Source organism: Vollenhovia emeryi, unplaced genomic scaffold (assembly GCF_000949405.1).
Source record: "Vollenhovia emeryi isolate VEMERY1.0 unplaced genomic scaffold, V.emery_V1.0 DF939182.1, whole genome shotgun sequence".
Lineage (NCBI taxonomy): Eukaryota > Metazoa > Arthropoda > Insecta > Hymenoptera > Formicidae > Vollenhovia > Vollenhovia emeryi.
Genome location: NW_011967184.1, coordinates 340692 through 357236, shown reverse-complemented (window position 1 = coordinate 357236; position 16545 = coordinate 340692). Strand labels below are relative to the sequence as shown.

The 16545-nt window shown below is 48.2% G+C and overlaps 1 protein-coding gene across 1 annotated transcript; it reads right to left on the bottom strand.

Annotated features, from left to right (window-relative positions):
- Positions 1-6326: 6326 nt before the first annotated feature.
- LOC105562937 lies at positions 6327-15919 on the bottom strand. The gene is made up of 3 exons (XM_012014127.1): positions 15718-15919; positions 10117-10479; positions 6327-7999 (listed from the first exon to the last, which is right to left on the bottom strand). Exons 1-3 carry the CDS (start codon positions 15917-15919, stop codon positions 7194-7196), a joined length of 1371 nt encoding a protein of 456 aa, XP_011869517.1. The 3' UTR covers positions 6327-7193.
- Positions 15920-16545: the final 626 nt, after the last annotated feature.

Genomic DNA, 16545 nt, shown 5'->3' with positions numbered 1-16545 from the left:
AAATCGCTGTTTTAGGCCGGCCCACTGCCCAATTCAAACGTGCGGCGAGATCGATCGATCGTTACTAGGAGCGCAGAGAGTTGTAACGATCGATCGATCTCGCCGCATGTTTGAATTGGGCAGTGGGCCGGCCTAAGACAGCGATTTTTAATAATTAATAACTCGCTGACTTTTGCGAAAATTGCAAAATGGTAGAGGGCTTTTCGACTTAGTCTAGTCCACTCTATCCCACAATAAGCGTTGATGCGGGTATTACATAACACCCTGTATATATATATTATTTCTCAAACTCAAACAAATGATTTGTTTGGACCACTCCAAATATCAAATTTGTTTGGATACAACACAATTTATGAAATCCAAAGAAATCATTTTCTCTGAGTACGTGACGATAATCGCGTTCGTATCGTTGAGCAAACTGCATGTCGGTCATTGCTCTATCGTAAGACGAACTTACGTGATTTATTTCGCCGAAAGAGAAATGGGATACGTGATGTTGAACGCGGAGCCTCGGGTCATAGAGGATGAACTCTTTTATGGAACGCGCTGGTCGGACACACGATGGCGGTAGAAAAAAGAGAATAGGAAGTGATTGCATTTCACTTTATGATCAAAGTGAATCTTTGTCATCTCTCCCGCCCCCGTTTTCGTACTTTGTCCGTGCGACCAGGCCGAACCGAAAAGTAAACGTGTTCCTTGCTCGCGATTAATTGTAGTCGAAACCGCCGGTTTTTTTTTTAATGAAAAGCGATTTAAACGATTCGCGCTCCCACGGAATATCTGTTCGCCATCAAAAGAGATTTCTAATTCGGTAACTGTAAATTATATGCCTTGAATATTAAAAATTTTATTATTTTGCTTCTCGGTTTTACGTCACCGATAGCCTATCCAAAATTAGTCATGTAAATTTCCCTCGAACAAGTTGCAAGAAAGGATAAAGCGAAGGGTAAGAGGGTACACAAAGGAGAGGATACTAATCTCTTTCGGAAAAAGCTGAGAGAGCGGTGCGTTGGCGCTGGACTTGACGGGGCTTTCGACTAAGCCGTTCGGTCGATATACCATGTTAATATACCTATTAGTGCATCTCGTCCAGACGGTAGCGGCTGTTCTAGCCGGGCGAAAAGTTACCTCGTCATGCTGCGAATTCCTGCGGGAAGGACCGGCAAGGAACGGAGATGAATGGGTTCGGGAGGTATATAATCCGTGCCGCTCTCTCGGTAGCTTGTGGAAATTGAAAAAAGATGGTAATAATCGGGACGATAAATACGTTGAGTTTCGTAAAATTGGAGACTCGAGGTTGCAATCTGATTTTACTACACGGAGAGAATTTGTTCTTAAAATCCAATCTACAGTTCTTTGCATCTAGAAAGATTCGATTTCGTATAAGCAAATCAAAACACTTGAGAAGTTTGTCGACAATGTACGGTTGTACAATGTACAATTTATGAACTTGGACAAATTTTGTAAACGTATTTGTTGGCAAAACAGAATGTTTCTAGACGCAAAGAGCACGTTGTAGATTAGGCTTAAAATTTATCCTGAAAATGCTGTAATTGTGGGACGACATTTCGAAGAATTCTATGGAAGAGTTTTTGAAAAATTATACATTTTACTAGTAAAAGTACAGTAAAATTTCAAAAACTATCATAAAATTCTTGGAAATGCCACGTTGTCTCATAATTACATCATTTTAACGATAAATTTTACGAGAAAATTTTCTCCGTATAGTCTCTGATTGTCAAGTCTAATCTACAATGTGCTTTTCGCAACGAGAAACATTTTATACAGATAAATCGATATGGACTTGGACGCTTAAACTTGGATGCTTAAAAAATTTGTTGACAAAACACATTGTGCAATGTATAATACAGGGTGTACTAAAACCACCGGATATCCTTTTAATCGCAGATTAAAATTAGAAAATTTCAAGGGGAAAATTCTAATAAAAAAATGTCGAGGCTATGATAGTTTTTAAATAATAAGCGATTATATTTCACAAATGACAGGTCTGAGATTTCGCGCGCTCAGGCACGGCGACATGACAAGTGATAAAAGCAGAGTTGTAAACCGAACCGAACCATTGAAGTGTATCCGCTCCGAGAGAACGGATCCAAATTTCAATTATAAAATCGTTCCGATCCGGAGCGAACCATTTTTGATTATGATTTCAAACGCTCCGGTTTCGAACCGGAACATGAAAAACCGGTTTTGGAGCGGTTTCTTTATCTAAAAAGGATTTAATTTATTTAAAAAGATTTACCACGTTTGAGTCTTTGCTACATAGCTGGAGAGGTGGTAAATGTGCAAATTTCACCAGTTCGGTTCGATTTGCATTCCAAGTTCTAAATAATTTACTTCATTCATTCGGTTTTCGGGGCGGTTTTTAAATTCGAACCGGTTTAAAACCGCTCCAAAGAACGTATTTTTGCTCCGGTTTACAACCCTGGATAAAAGTGTTCCTGTTTCGGTTACACTGAGGCTGACCTCAAGCCAAAACGATTGCCGATTCCGCCTCGACAGAGACGCGAAGTGAGATGCGACGCGGAGAACCGGAAACGCGAACTTTCTCAACGATAACCGAGAGTTTGCCGGTATTCGCGGTAACGCGCACAAGAGAACTCACAAATGAGGAAAAGCCCGAATTAATTTTGGCTTCAGACTGTTATCGAGCACAATGTCCTTGCAATAGATCGTTGCTCGTCACGATGGAAAACTCGCGAGCGAGCGAGAACCAAAGTCACCGTTTAACGGGACAGAAAATATTTGGGAAGACGATGATCCGGTTATTTTAAAAACTTGAGGATAAAGAGAGGCAGGAGACTAGATTGAATCTAACTGAAAATTCCAAGTTTACTCAGAATATCGGAGATCGACTACATCGAAGGATATCAGTCTGATCAAGATGCTCATCATAGTGAACCCCTCCCTTTTATTAATAAGACGTTACACAAAGTTAACAAAAGAAATGATTAAAGATAACAAGAGGAACAATTAATTCGAGAATAAATCGTTAAGTCTGTTGTGAAAGTTGTCACTATGCTAAAAAAGGGCGATATTCGTAGGAACACCTTTATCACTTGTCGTGTCGCCGTACCTGCGCGCGCGAAATCTCAGGCCTGTCATTTGTGAAATGTAATCGCTTATTATTTAAAAACTATTATAGCCTCGACATTTTTGTATTAGAATTTTTGTCTTGAAAATTTCTAAAGAATTTATGATTGAAAGGATATCCGGTGGTTTTAGTACACCCTGTATACAGTTTATCAACTTGCACAAAATTGTTAAACGTGTTTATTGGCTGCAAAATAAAATGTCTCTAGACGCGAAGATGTAGATCGGGCTTCAGTCTAATCAACTGAAAAGGAACACGTCTTTATCTCCGCGTTCTCTCGCGGCAGATATCCCGTCCCGAGAGACTCCGCGTTATCCGTCGATTCTACAAATGCCGGGTCTGTGTGCCGAGCAGTTAGGGCGCACGTTCGCCCGCTCGCGCTTCACGTCGTCCCTTAATAACCTGGTTTAATTAAACTCAAAGCGCGCGTCGCTTCGATGTTCAATAACCGGCAGCGGTGCAACCACCTCAGAAACTGGCGCAAACTCACTCAGGAGCTACGAACGACGTTATCGGGACGGCTCGCGCGGGCGGGACCGGGACGGGACGTCGCACAATACGCCGCATTCAGCGGACTCGCGTGCGGTGGCAGTGACATCACGTTGCTATATAGCCGTGCAACAGTCACGGTGCATCGAGGTATATCGCGCTGATTCTAGTCAATACGGGCTGCGCCTATAACGGGGGCGACAATTCCGCGATGAAGCCGCTCGGTTGCGATGAAATATACATCCTGCCGCTCCCCGACGAGTTGGCAAGTTCGCGGTACAATTATCGCGATGCTCATGTACGGCGGGCAAAAACACTTGACGGCAGATTGAACGATCGCCGCCGACGGTGGTCCACCTTCCCGGGAACCTCGAGAGAATTTATTTTTAAAGTTGGGAAGATTAACTTTTCTCCCTCTCCCTCCCTCCCGGGTTCTTCCCGGAAACCACGCGAGGGTACTCGTGGCCTCTTCGCCCTCTCGCCATCGATCAGATTGCTCCTCCACATTCGACGTCGGCTCGAAATAGAAAGCGTCATTCGTGATTACCGATTTTCCAAGCCTCGAGTATTGTCGAGTACCAAAAAAAAAAAACGCGAAATTCCGCACGGCGTGTGAGAGCGCGATATAAAATTTTCGAGGATCGCGGTTAATCGGGATATCAAAGTAGCGAGAGCGATAGACGCCGGATCAAAGCGCGCTCGATAGCCTCGCGAGAGGGCTCTATCGCCCACACACGGGGACAATGCGTGCGTGTGTGCGTACACGCGGCCCAGCATCAGGGATCGCGTTTTGACGTAGCGTGCCGGGCGCGACAACAAAATTAGCGCCTCCATATCGGCCATCCGCCGCAATATCCATCGGCCATTATCCGCCGGTCCGGCATAATAACTGTCCATTAACTCGGCGACGTCGGTGCCATAACGCGATTGGATGAAGTATCGCCGTTAATCGAGTTGTGAAATTTTCGTAAATTGAATCGGCGGCGATGCACCGGCTTGTTACAAAATCTCTGCGAGCTCATCAGGGAACCGCGGGTTTCCAGAGAAACGATCGTAAAATCTGGCAAATCGCCCGTAACGGCAAAATATATTTTATTAGTCGAGAATCTCTTAAGCATAGACATTTAAAACAATATCCCCTTATCGTCACTTATTTTCGACGTCTTGGGAATAAATTGAGCGGAACCGATTCTAGTTAATATTTTTTTACGGCGGCGGATTGGCCGCAAATTTTTACTCCATCGTTACAATACTGTTGATTATTATTTCGCTGAGCTGACTTTGTTTCTTTAAAGTGACTTACGGAGCGACGAATCTCTTTCTTAGGCGATTTTTCAGCAATAAACGAGCAAATAAAAATATTAATTGGAATTAATTCCATTAATTTTATCCCGTTAACTCATAAGGTGTACATTTTCGTGTGTCGTTTTTCGGTAATCAGTTTTTTAATTTAATAAATCTGTAGTGAACGTGTGCAAAAAATAACGCTGTCCTGTCGGACATAATCATTATGATAAAGCGAAGCTTTTCCTTTTTTTCGAAAATATGATCGATACGCGCTGTTCCAGCACGCGTGACCAGTAAATGATCGATGTCCACCCATCAACACAGTCCGGGCAGAATGACTCTGTTTTTCTATTCCGCTTGCAACGTGTAGGACGGAGTAATAACGTGACTACACGCCCTCATATTTTACTCAGTTCCCTCCCGTGCGTACCAAAAAAAAACATATTATAACGAACGGTATGCCATTAATTTTCACAGCATATAACGCTACCCATCCATCGATCAGTATTATTTCAATATTAGAAAACATGATAGGTTTGTCTGAATTACGTATCAAGATAAAATGCCTGGGGCTCGATTCTTGAATTTATTCGAAGGAGAAACGTATGTGAAAATTCTGCTCTTACAGAAAAGTTGAAAGTCGATTGGTTAAAGCCATGCGAATAGCCAATCAACTTTCAACTTTTCTGTCAGAGCAGAATTTTCGTATACGTTTCTTCTTCGAATGAATTCAAGAATCGGGGCCCTGGTCTTAATAATTTTATCATATAACTCGGTCATTTCATAAGAGACGTCTCCATGTTAATATCATCAATAAAAGACACAATTTTTGCGAAATTCACGCAGCTCGTACGTCGAGATGGCCAAAGTGTTTTCGGTATGAATTGTTAAAACATTCTTACAAAAAATGTTTAGATGGAAGATTTGCGAGAACTTTTCAGCGCTATGAGAGGGTTTACAATCCTCGAGAGGAGTGTCGTAATGACGCAGGTGCGATACCTCTATTCACGTTCCGTACCTCATTAGTTGGTTTTTCAGGAAACTCGTCGAAACTAGAATCCGTCGTAAAAAAGAAAGCGACGGGTTTCGCACAACATGCTTCGAGCCTCACTGATATAAATAGGTTAATATGTCCCTTTAATAATTTATCCTTGCTTGTACGTTAACTTTCGTCGCTTATGCACACATCTGCGAGACCGAGTACACGCATAATCAAGCTGAATGCCGTAAAAGTGTCTTGAGAAAGAATTTATAATATCTAGGGATAAACCGATGAGGGCATTGTGGTGTACAGATTTGCGGCATTACTAGGCATTATATAGGTATTAGTTTGGGCATTAGGCCTTGTTGGGGCATTATAAAGATAAAATAAGATAAAATAAGATAACAAGATACAGTAATGTCCACTGGGCATTAGTGGGCATTGGTGTATGTACAAGATTTTGGTCAGCGGTTTCCCCCTCGGCGTTAACGAACGTGATGTACGTGCGACGTTGGTAAATTCGGTCGATTCCGCGCCCTCCCAGTTTATTTTCCCACGATCAGGGCAACCTCTCCCTCACGTTGCCTGATCGCTGCCCTCGTCGAGCCGGATCAGCTTTAACGTAGATGTTTTTCCCGCTGACCCGCGCGCCTTTTAATCGCGATGAGTGAAAAACGCGGCGAAATGCGCGAACCGAGAAATCAATTACCACGATAAAACATAATTAGGTCTCTGTCTATGACGTAGATAGGTGCGGGCGCTAATAACACTAATTGCGCCGGCGACCGGTGCCGCATTAATTAAAAGGCCTCTGACCAGCCGACGACAAAGGCGAAGATATTTCAAGTGTCGTTTCCCCGCTGTAAAGCGATAGTATACATGTCGAATGGCGTTTATTAATTTTTGTGAATATTCATGCAAACCCGTTTCACGGACGACTTAATTTCGCGAAATGGGACGGTAAATTACAGGACTATCCTCTCGGTTAAATTCATCGCGGCCTTAAGCAACTTGGGTTTATCGCGAACGATTTCTTTCTCTTCGCTCGGATGCGAACGCGAACGCGATCTTATCTAAAGAAGTTGCCTCCCTAGCGATATCTTGAGTTGATTCGCCAAACGAGAAAATTTCACCGTACGGCTGCGGTTTTAAATTGAAAACTCGTACAAGCTGAAAGGAATCGACGATGGGACGTGACGGGACGGGGAGAGAGAACGCGCTCCAAGATTGCGCGAGTGTTATTGAAAAAATACCATTGTTTATTCTCTATTAAAATTATAATCCTTACGCCTATTAGCAAATTAAACTGCAAACGGGCTCTCGTCAGCCGAAGAAGGCGTCGTCGCCGGTGCCCTCGGGCGTGCAGTTTTGCAGCAACGACGCCGGATTTGACATGTCGCTGACGACGTCGCCGCCGACGACGACGCCGTTGCCGCCGTTGCCGGCGCGCGGGGGTTTCACGTCTTGGCCCTGCGAGGAAGCGTCGTAGACTCCGCGGCCCGCGGTCTGCTGCTGATTCTGCGAGTTGATCTCGTTGTAGACCAACTCCTGAATCTTGAGACGAACGAACATCTGCCTGTCGAGCGGCAGACTCCTCAGGGGATTCCGCACGCTCATGAGGAAGTGGTAGGTGTCGTCCTCGTCCTCGGGGCCGATCGCCAGCCTCTTCTGCAGCGACTCGTACCGCTTTCGATCCACCTCCACGCCGTAATCGTTGTCGATCGCGTCCATCAGCGCCCGCTTCCGGCCGATTATCTTGTTCATCTTGGGCGGAGGCATTACCTGGTGCAGGCCGTCATCGTTAGACAGCAACGACTGGCAGGAGTCGCCGTCCAGGTCGTCGAACTGCGTCTCCTCGTGGCCCTCGAGTATATCGATCTGCGGCTCGATCTGCGTGCCGTCCGGTGACGAGCGCATACCGACCGTCGCGCCGACGCAGTTCTGCGACAGCGCGCAGCCGATCACCCTCGAGTTCATTTGGTCCCGCAGGAAGAACAGGCTCTTGAACCAGACCCATTTGGAGTCGTGCTCGGTGCCGCCGACACCGTCGCACTTGCCCCGATAGGTCTTTTTCAGCTCGTTCCGAAAGTTGTCGCGCAGGTGTTTCCACTTGGACTTGGCGACGTCCGCTGGAACAGAGCGACGGGGCCGCGTTTTTACGTGCGTCACTTGGAAAGAGCCCCTCGAAATACTCGCCCCAAAATTTACCCGCTATTCGTTAGTTTCCTTTCTCCAGTTTACCGACGAGACGTTTGAGATCGAGCGTTTAAATCGTATAATAAGCGAACTCGCCACCTTTCTACTCGCGATAATCAATTGGAACGATTTATCGATCGAATGCGACTTATAGTATTTTCATTATTTTAGCATTGGAGTATTTAGGGCCTCAGCAGAATAGCTGTCCTGTACCTTTGAGATAATGTCTAAAGCCGGGTCTACACTATGTAACAAAACATGCTATATGTTTTTGTTTTGTTTTTAACATTGTTGTATAACTTGTTATATGACTTCATATAACTTGTTATTGGACACTATTTTTGTAACAATAATTTTATGTACAAGTTGTTAAACATTTTTCATCTCAGTATTCATAATGGCGTCAAACGTAGAGGATGCAATTCTCGCAGCAGCAGCTTGTGTAATTTTGACTAGACAACATATTAGAACTAAACGGCGATTCTGGGTGCGACCATCATTAGAAGCTCGAAAAAAATATAGTGGTACAACCCTTATAGCAGATCTTGAAAGAGATGACAGAGATATATTGACGGGAGAAATTCGGTGTGACGGTAGTTTCAAAAACTTTGCAAGGATGACAAGTTTTGATTTTGAATACCTCATAAACATAAAGTTTTATAACTTCCTTTGATCTTTACCGACAACTAATGGATAACATATAACCTGCTATATAACACGAAAAATGTTATACAACATCATGTTATATAACATTTTTTCTTTTCTTTTTGTAACAAGTTGTATAACTTTGCTATATAGCATGTTTTGTTATATAGTGTAGATGCGGCTTTACGCTCCGAATTTTTGTTTCAAGTAACGCACAATAACCGTCTTGAGTCTCGAATCTCGCGAATTATGCGAAGACAATGTTTGCAAATAATAGATGTTTACAGGGCGTTAAAAACAGACAGTATTAAAACGGAGCAAAACAATCCTAACAAGCATAGTCGAAAAATTCATATTTTCGTAAACAATTATTTATTTTGGAAGGACTCGCGATACGAAGGTGAGGAGCGCGCGTGGAAACGCGAGGAGTGTGGAAACCTTTTGCAAATCTTGGAGTTTGAGGAATCGCTGCGTTCTCTTCTTCCGAATAGATGGAATTTATCTTAACCAAACTGAAGAATTGTACGATTCCGAAAACATGAATTTATCGATCTACGTTTGCTGGGTTTTCTCGCTTCGTTTTCTCAACCCTCTCTTTCCACACCCTGCGAGTAACAATCGTGCTGTACAACTATTGGTAACGGGTGAACATTTTCCAGACATTGTGACCAGGTTACGAGTCAGCTATCCCGGTCAGCGGAGCATCACCCTACGATATCGTCGTGACGGATCGCGCACGTGCTCCGCTCGCTCGGGAAGCAGAAGAGGAAGAAAAAAAAAAGCAGGAAACCCGTGGCGCATACCCCGCGGTATCGGCGTGCAACCTGGCGGAGATCCGCGCGAACTAGCAGCCTGTCCGTCTGGCCGGCCTCTCCTTTCGCGAGCTATCGACCTTCCGGACGAGCGCGGTTCCAGCGAGCGGTCCGCGTTCGGCCGGCCGGCCGGCGCGGCGCATCGCGCTCTCGAGGCCCGCGCGCGCTCGACTCTTCGTCTTTACCGACGCCTCTCGCCCTCCCGTTCCTCCCCCGATTTCGCCGGACCTCGTCCCTGCCCCCCCCCCTCTCTCACGTATTCGCATTAGGCATGCCGAGATATCTCTCCGTGACCCTGAGGTCGCGGAGAGCTCGCGACGCCGGAGAGCCTCTCCGTACGTTTACAATGTAGAGACCCGGCTCGACCAATGGACTCGTAGGCAGCGCATCCCACCCTGCCGACCGGCGACCAACCGAGTCTCGCCGGCGAGCCACCCACACGCGCACGTGCGTGGCGATACGCACGCGAACGCGTTGCAGTGAACAGCGCTCGGAGCGGTGGAGGAGAGAGAGAGAGAGAGAGAGAGAGAGAGCGTCGCAGCCCCGTCGATCGGGGGACCGGAGCAGCGGCCGGCCGGGCCCCGTATACTCACTCGACACCTCGCATGCCCTCGCGATCTCCCGCCACATTCTCAGTATGACGTCGCGGTTGTGGTAGTTGACGTTCTTCTGGTCCCAGATCGCGGGCCTCGCGTGCACCTCGTTGATCAGCCGCTGCAGGTCCATCGTCATCGCGCTTCTACGTCCGCCGGCGTTGCATCGCCGTGGCGAGCGCTTGCCGGCGCGTCGATTGAGAAGCGTGACGCCGGCGGTGGTGCCGACGGAGGAGGCGGCCGCCGCGCGCGAGCCGCTTCCTCCGACGCGTAGCTGCTGGGCTGCTTCCCCACCGACCCCGCTCGTGTGCTGCTCGCCGAGGAGGCGGCTCCTCAGTTTATCGACCCGCGCCGCCGCTGGGTCTGTCTCCGCGGCGTCGGAGTCGTCGTCGGCCGCGGCGTCGGCGTCGGCCGCGTCGACGGCGACGTCACCGTCGGGCTCGAGGACGACGACGGCGTCGGCGTCGTCGTCGGCGGCGGCGGCGGCGGCGGCGGCGGCGGCGGCGACGTCGGCGGCGGTGGCGGTCGCGGTGCTCTCGACTACGACGGCGACGCCGGGCGCGTCGTCGTTGCTCGTAGCAAGTCGCTGACGCCTCCTCTTCTTTCTCTTGCGCCTCGCGACGCGGCAGGTGGCGGCGGCGGCCGAGGAGGCGGCGGAGGTGGTGGTAGTGGCGACGGCGGCGGTGGCGGCGGTGGCAGTGGTGGCGGCAGCGGCGGCGGCGGCGGCGGCGGCGGCGATGCTCGCGGCGGAGCCGAGCCGAGCGGACGAGCGTAAGCGGGACGAATCCAGGGCTATATCCTCGTCGGCTCGTGCGCGCGTGTCGTCCATGCACGCGCGCGGGCCAGTCGGAAGGGACGCGGCGTACTCACACGCGGCGAGGGAAGACGATTGACCGGGGGCAGCGGCACCGACGAGGCGGACGCCGATGACGCGCGCGCGCGAGGACGCCAACGACTCTGCTGGAGTCTCAGTACGAGCCAGGCGGAACGGAGCGCGAGCGGAGTAAGCGGACAGGAGCGCGCACGCACGCACACACACGCTCCGCCGGTGTGGTGCTACTCGCGCGCGGTGCCGCCGCGCGCCGCGCGCGCGTCACGACCACCGCGGCGGGGCCTTCGGCTCCGCTCGACCCCGGCGCTCGGTCCCGCTCGGCACCGCTCGGCGCCGCTCGACCCGACTCGATTCTCGACTCAGCGCGTCTCCGCGCGCGCGGCTCCGCGCGCGCGACGCGCCTCGCCTCGCCTCGTCTCGCGCGCGCGAGAGAAAGAAAGCGAGGTGGTGAGAGAGAAGCGGGCGGACGCCGAGCGAGTAAACCACCACCGGCTCGTAACAGGGGCGGAGGTACGCGCGAGCCGGACTCCCGGAGCGAGGACGGCGAGAGGCTGCGCGATATCGGATCATCGGGGGACGCTAATTGGACCGTTCGCGGAATTGAGCGCATTTCGCGACCAGAGTGAAACCGCTCTCTCGTCGACGGAAGTCGAACGTACGATTCCATCAACCCCCTAACTGCGAGGCCCATTTTCCCCGACGGCTTCTTAATCTCACGGCGTCTCCGCGACTCAAATGGAAAGGAATTACTCTCGATCGCCTATATTGACAATAAAATCCCTTTATCTCTCCCAGGAGAATAGTTCTTTTTTCCCCCCTTTGTCGTTCTCTCGGGGACTCTCGCTCGTTACTTTTTGTCGCGGCGTAACTTGGAAAGTTGGAGCCGATAACGAGACGAAGATAGCACCGCGTCGCAACTTTGGAGCATCTATTTGAAACCCGCAGGTTTCAGCAGCGCTTCGATCTCGTCTCTCCTCTCGACGGGCCGGAGGAGCTTCCTCTTGCTCCGTACGAGCGAAAACGAGTGCGCCTTGGCGTCGAACGCGCGTCCGCTACTGAATGGGCGTGCAGCTGCAGTCGCGTCACCCGCTGCGAAGCGGCGCATCCGCTCTGCTCGTCGGCTTTATCGCGGCTCCGCGCGTAGCCGCGCCGCGCCGCGCCGCAACGAAGCGAGCGCGCGCGCTCGTCGTCGACGTCGTCCGCTCGTTAAGCTTGTCTCCGCTCGGCTCAGCTCGACCCGGCTCGGCACCACTCGGTCGGCCTCGGCCTCGAGCACGAGCCGCGGTGAGCCGCGCGATGTCCAGCCCGCAATTCGGCTGGAATCTCTCTCGGCCGTGATTTCAGGACCGAAGACGAGAATCGATACGGACGCAAAGTGCCGGGGCGTCGAGAGGAACACGATTCGGGCTGTGTTTCTCGAGAGGAGACGGAAGTTGAAATCTGTAGGGTGAGGTGACCACATGCGGAGCGGAAATGTGGATCGGCAATTTGATGAGTCGCTAATGAGCGACGCGAGAACACGCCGGTGCCTTTTATGATACCGACAACACAGCATAAAGTTGTAAATATACAGGGCGTTGTGTAATACCCGCCTCGCCTCTTATTTACGGATAGAGCGGACTAGACTGAGTCGAAAAGTCCTCTACCATTTTGCAATTTTCCCAATAGTTAACGAGTTATTAATTATTATGGCCCACCGCCCAATTCAAGCTCGCAGTGAGATGCGGCTGTCCCGCGATCAGCGTTGCTAGGCGCGCGAAGAATTGTTTATGACACACGGCCTAACCTCTTATTTATACGAATAGAGCGGATTAGATTCATTGTCAGTCCAACACCCTGCATAAAAGAGCCAAATTGAAGTGATTGATCCGCATTTGGTGTCTGATGCGGAGTTTGGTCACCTCACCCTACAATTAAGAATGTCCTTAAACGTTAATTAGACGGCGCAGATAAGACCGAAGATTGTATTTCATAACTGAATTATCGTTAGAATGTCGCAGATTGATATCTCGACCGCTATTAGCTCGCTCTTATCGCTCGGCTACACATTGGATATTCCGATCGAGCCGTCACGTCCCATTGGATGAAGCGACACACGCGCGCCGCGGCGCCGCATCTGTGCAAATGCGATTAATTTTGTTTATTAATAGGCGCGTACTCGCGCGACCGACTTCGCGAAGTCGAGACGGCCGCGCTCCTTCAGCAACCTTGCCCCCGCCTCGTGATTCGCATTTCTATTAATAGTCGCTTCGGCCGCGAAGTATTCAAGGATCTGCCGAAGTAAAGGACTCCGCGGAATCACGCGAGAATAATCGCGAAACGAGAACTTGCTGCGACATCCGGGAGGCCGCGTTACTCACAGCGAATTCGGTTACTTGCACTAGTGCGCACGAGTGCACACTAAGGCTTGTTTATAGTCAGTTTTTATATTTAACTTTGTCTTAAATACACGTTCAAAGGGTATTTAATAAAAAAAAGAAATGATCCGTGTAAACGTTGTACAGACCATTTTTCTGGATAAGAAATATTGCAAGAGGTATTTAAGATGATCTTTAAATGTAAGAATTGACTGGAAACAAGGCTTATAGCGTTTTTCACTGGTTGCACTAGTGCGCACTGAGTGCGCACTAGTCAAGAGCAGCGTGTTTCATTGAGCTTTTCGGTGTGCACGAAGGCGGTGCGCACTGTTTCACTGGAAAACTTGGTGTCGAGTTTTTGCATTTTAGTGCAGAAACTCGGCACGAGCCCCAAGACGGTGTCGATCTAGTGCAATATGGCAGCGCGGGATATTAATACCAGTTTTTAGATGTGCTATCCTCATCATCATCATCTAGTAGTGACGAAAAACTTTGGAATGAAGAATCACGAAAAATTCCAAAAATCGAAAACTTTATTGTAAAGTCCCACTTCGCTTGGTTGCAGTTTTATTGTTAGCAACTTATCATTCACTTTAAAATTCACTTCAAATTCTTCCATTATAACAAATTCGTACGTACGTAGAAAGGTTAAGAACGAAAAAACGTGACACTTGATCTGCGTCGAATGTTTAACTGGGAGTGCAAGAAACTCGCACTTTCAGAAACATCGTGCAGTATCGGTGTGCACTTGTGCAATTTCGGTGCGCACTCAGTTCCTTCCAGTGAAAAACGCTATTAGTGTGCACTCAGTGCGCACTAGTGCAACCAACCGAATTCGCTATCAGAGTTCGCTGACAAGCGCGGGATCGCATAAGTTTCGAGATGCACGCAAACGCGTGGAATCAAGGATAGTCACAATCGAACGGGGGGGGAGGGGGGGAAGCGCGGACACGCAAAATGCAGCGCGCAGATTTATTTCAGAGGCATTTTCGCGAGAGAGAATGTCGCCCCGGCGTTCGTTTACAATCCGGCGTGCAAAATCAATCCTCGCTCGCCATCCGCCGTGCGGGCGTTTCGGGGGGAAATTAGTTTTCGAACGCGGGAGCGAGAGAGAGTTCGAAGAAAATTAATTTCCTCCGAAATGAGCGTTTTGCGCGGAGAGAACGGCCGCGTACAATTTGACCGCGCCCGCTTATCTTCGCCGCGTAATCCCGACGGTCTCGCCTAGGCTTTATCTCCGTTTCGTCGCATTTCCCGGCATTTCTCCATATGCGCCGCGTGCTAATCAGCGCCCAAGTTGAAGTAATATGTCGGCGCGTCTCATATCAGTTTCTGCCTGGTCGGCAAATACAAAGAGACAAAGGTGGAAAAGAGAAAATCCCCGTTAGTTACGTCTCCCGTTGTCCCCCATCGCGAAACATTTCGGGTTAATAACACCGTGTCGGACCGACGTGGGTGCGGAAGTCGAGAGTGTGCACTGGCGATTTCAAGTTACCGTTCGCTCCCGGAGAACTACTGGTACCCAAAAGAGACGGTAAACAAGTTGCATCGGAAAAAGATCGAGAACTAGCTTCAAAGTATTCCCCCGAACTTGGCGAAGTGAATATCTTGAAGTTACGCAAGTTCGCGATTTTATAATCCCGGAAGCTACCGAGTGTCGCAAAATTTTGTAACTTCGTCATCGATAATGAACCGACTTAATTAAGCAAGCGCTCGGAAGATCGGCGAGCGCAATGCCAAGACAATTGACAATCAGCTTCGCGACAGCTTCCGGCAGATCCGTCGACAAATGTCGACGAGTCATGTGCGCCGAGATGCATCGGGGACATCGCGACGCGGTTGACAATCCTTCGGCATGCAGGTATCACGATCAATAATAGGCAGGGATGTTGGATACTAGGTGCGCGTAGACGGACAATAGCGGCTTTCTCTCGGCTCCTCTATATTGAGTATCTGATCCAGTATGCGAGGCACAAGCCGGATAGGTATGCCTCGGCATCATCGTGGATAATGCGAGCGCGCGATTCCGTCGTGAATCGCGCGATTCGTCCTCTCGCAAGGTAGCCGCGGACCCGCGGAAGTGGCGACTCGCGTACGTGTCATGCAAGTCGCTACACAATTGGACAAAAATATTGTATTCATTTTGCACAAGAAACTAACGCGCAAACGTAGCTAAATTCGGGTGGAACGGTTCCGCAGTAGAGATGCTTTCTCTGCCATAAATGTTATGTATGAAAGAGTGAGAACAAGATCGGGCCCACTTTTTTCGCATTCGATTTTGGTGACGAAGTAGGTGCCGAAACGAAAGGTCTCGTCAAGCTGATTACAGATATGTCAGTCTCAGAGTGTACCTATTTGACGTTCTAGAGATATCGGGCACAAAACCGAATTGGAGCCGACTAAAAGGTTTACCAATGGTAGATGCTAATGACATCGCCCTGCATTTTCTATGAACCTGATAAGTTTTAAGTGGATTAAGTGAATTATTATCTGGGGCTCTTTTATTTCCTGTATCTAACCAATAGGTTCGGTCAAAGGCATTTATAACGCCATTTCTCGGCACTGGAACCTTTGGAGTAAATACCATACCATAGGTACACTCTGAGATTGACATATCTGTAATCAGCGTGACGAAATCTTTCGTTTGGCACCTATTTTGTCACCAAAACCGAATGCGAAAAAATGGGGCCATTTATCTATGCACAGTTGAAAAATTTGTGTTAAATTTAATAGATATTACATGTCTTAAACGGTCCAAACCAATTTTTGTGCTAATTTAACATAATATGGATATATTAAATGATCACACTAATACTCTGTTAATATTGTAACACAAAATAAATGCAAATCTCTAAATAATTTAAAATAAATTTTGTGTAAAATTAACACATTTTTAATGACAAAATGAATTTTTAAAAATATAATTTTTACGTTTTACAGACAGTAATAAGTCAAATGACGGTTCGAAATCACTCTCACTTATGTTATATACAATAAACTCAACATTTTATTCTGGAAATTTTAACAGATAAATTTTAACAGATAAATCTGTTACTTATAATATAGAACATATGTATTCTGTAAGATTAAAAAATAAGTGCACATTGTGTTGTTTTAAAATTTCTTTTCAGTATTTTAATAATTTTACATTTGAGAGAGAGAGAGAGAGAGAGAGAGAGAGAGAGAGGGGGGGTCACTTAACACAAGAGCAATACATATATTAAATTAGCACATGAATGT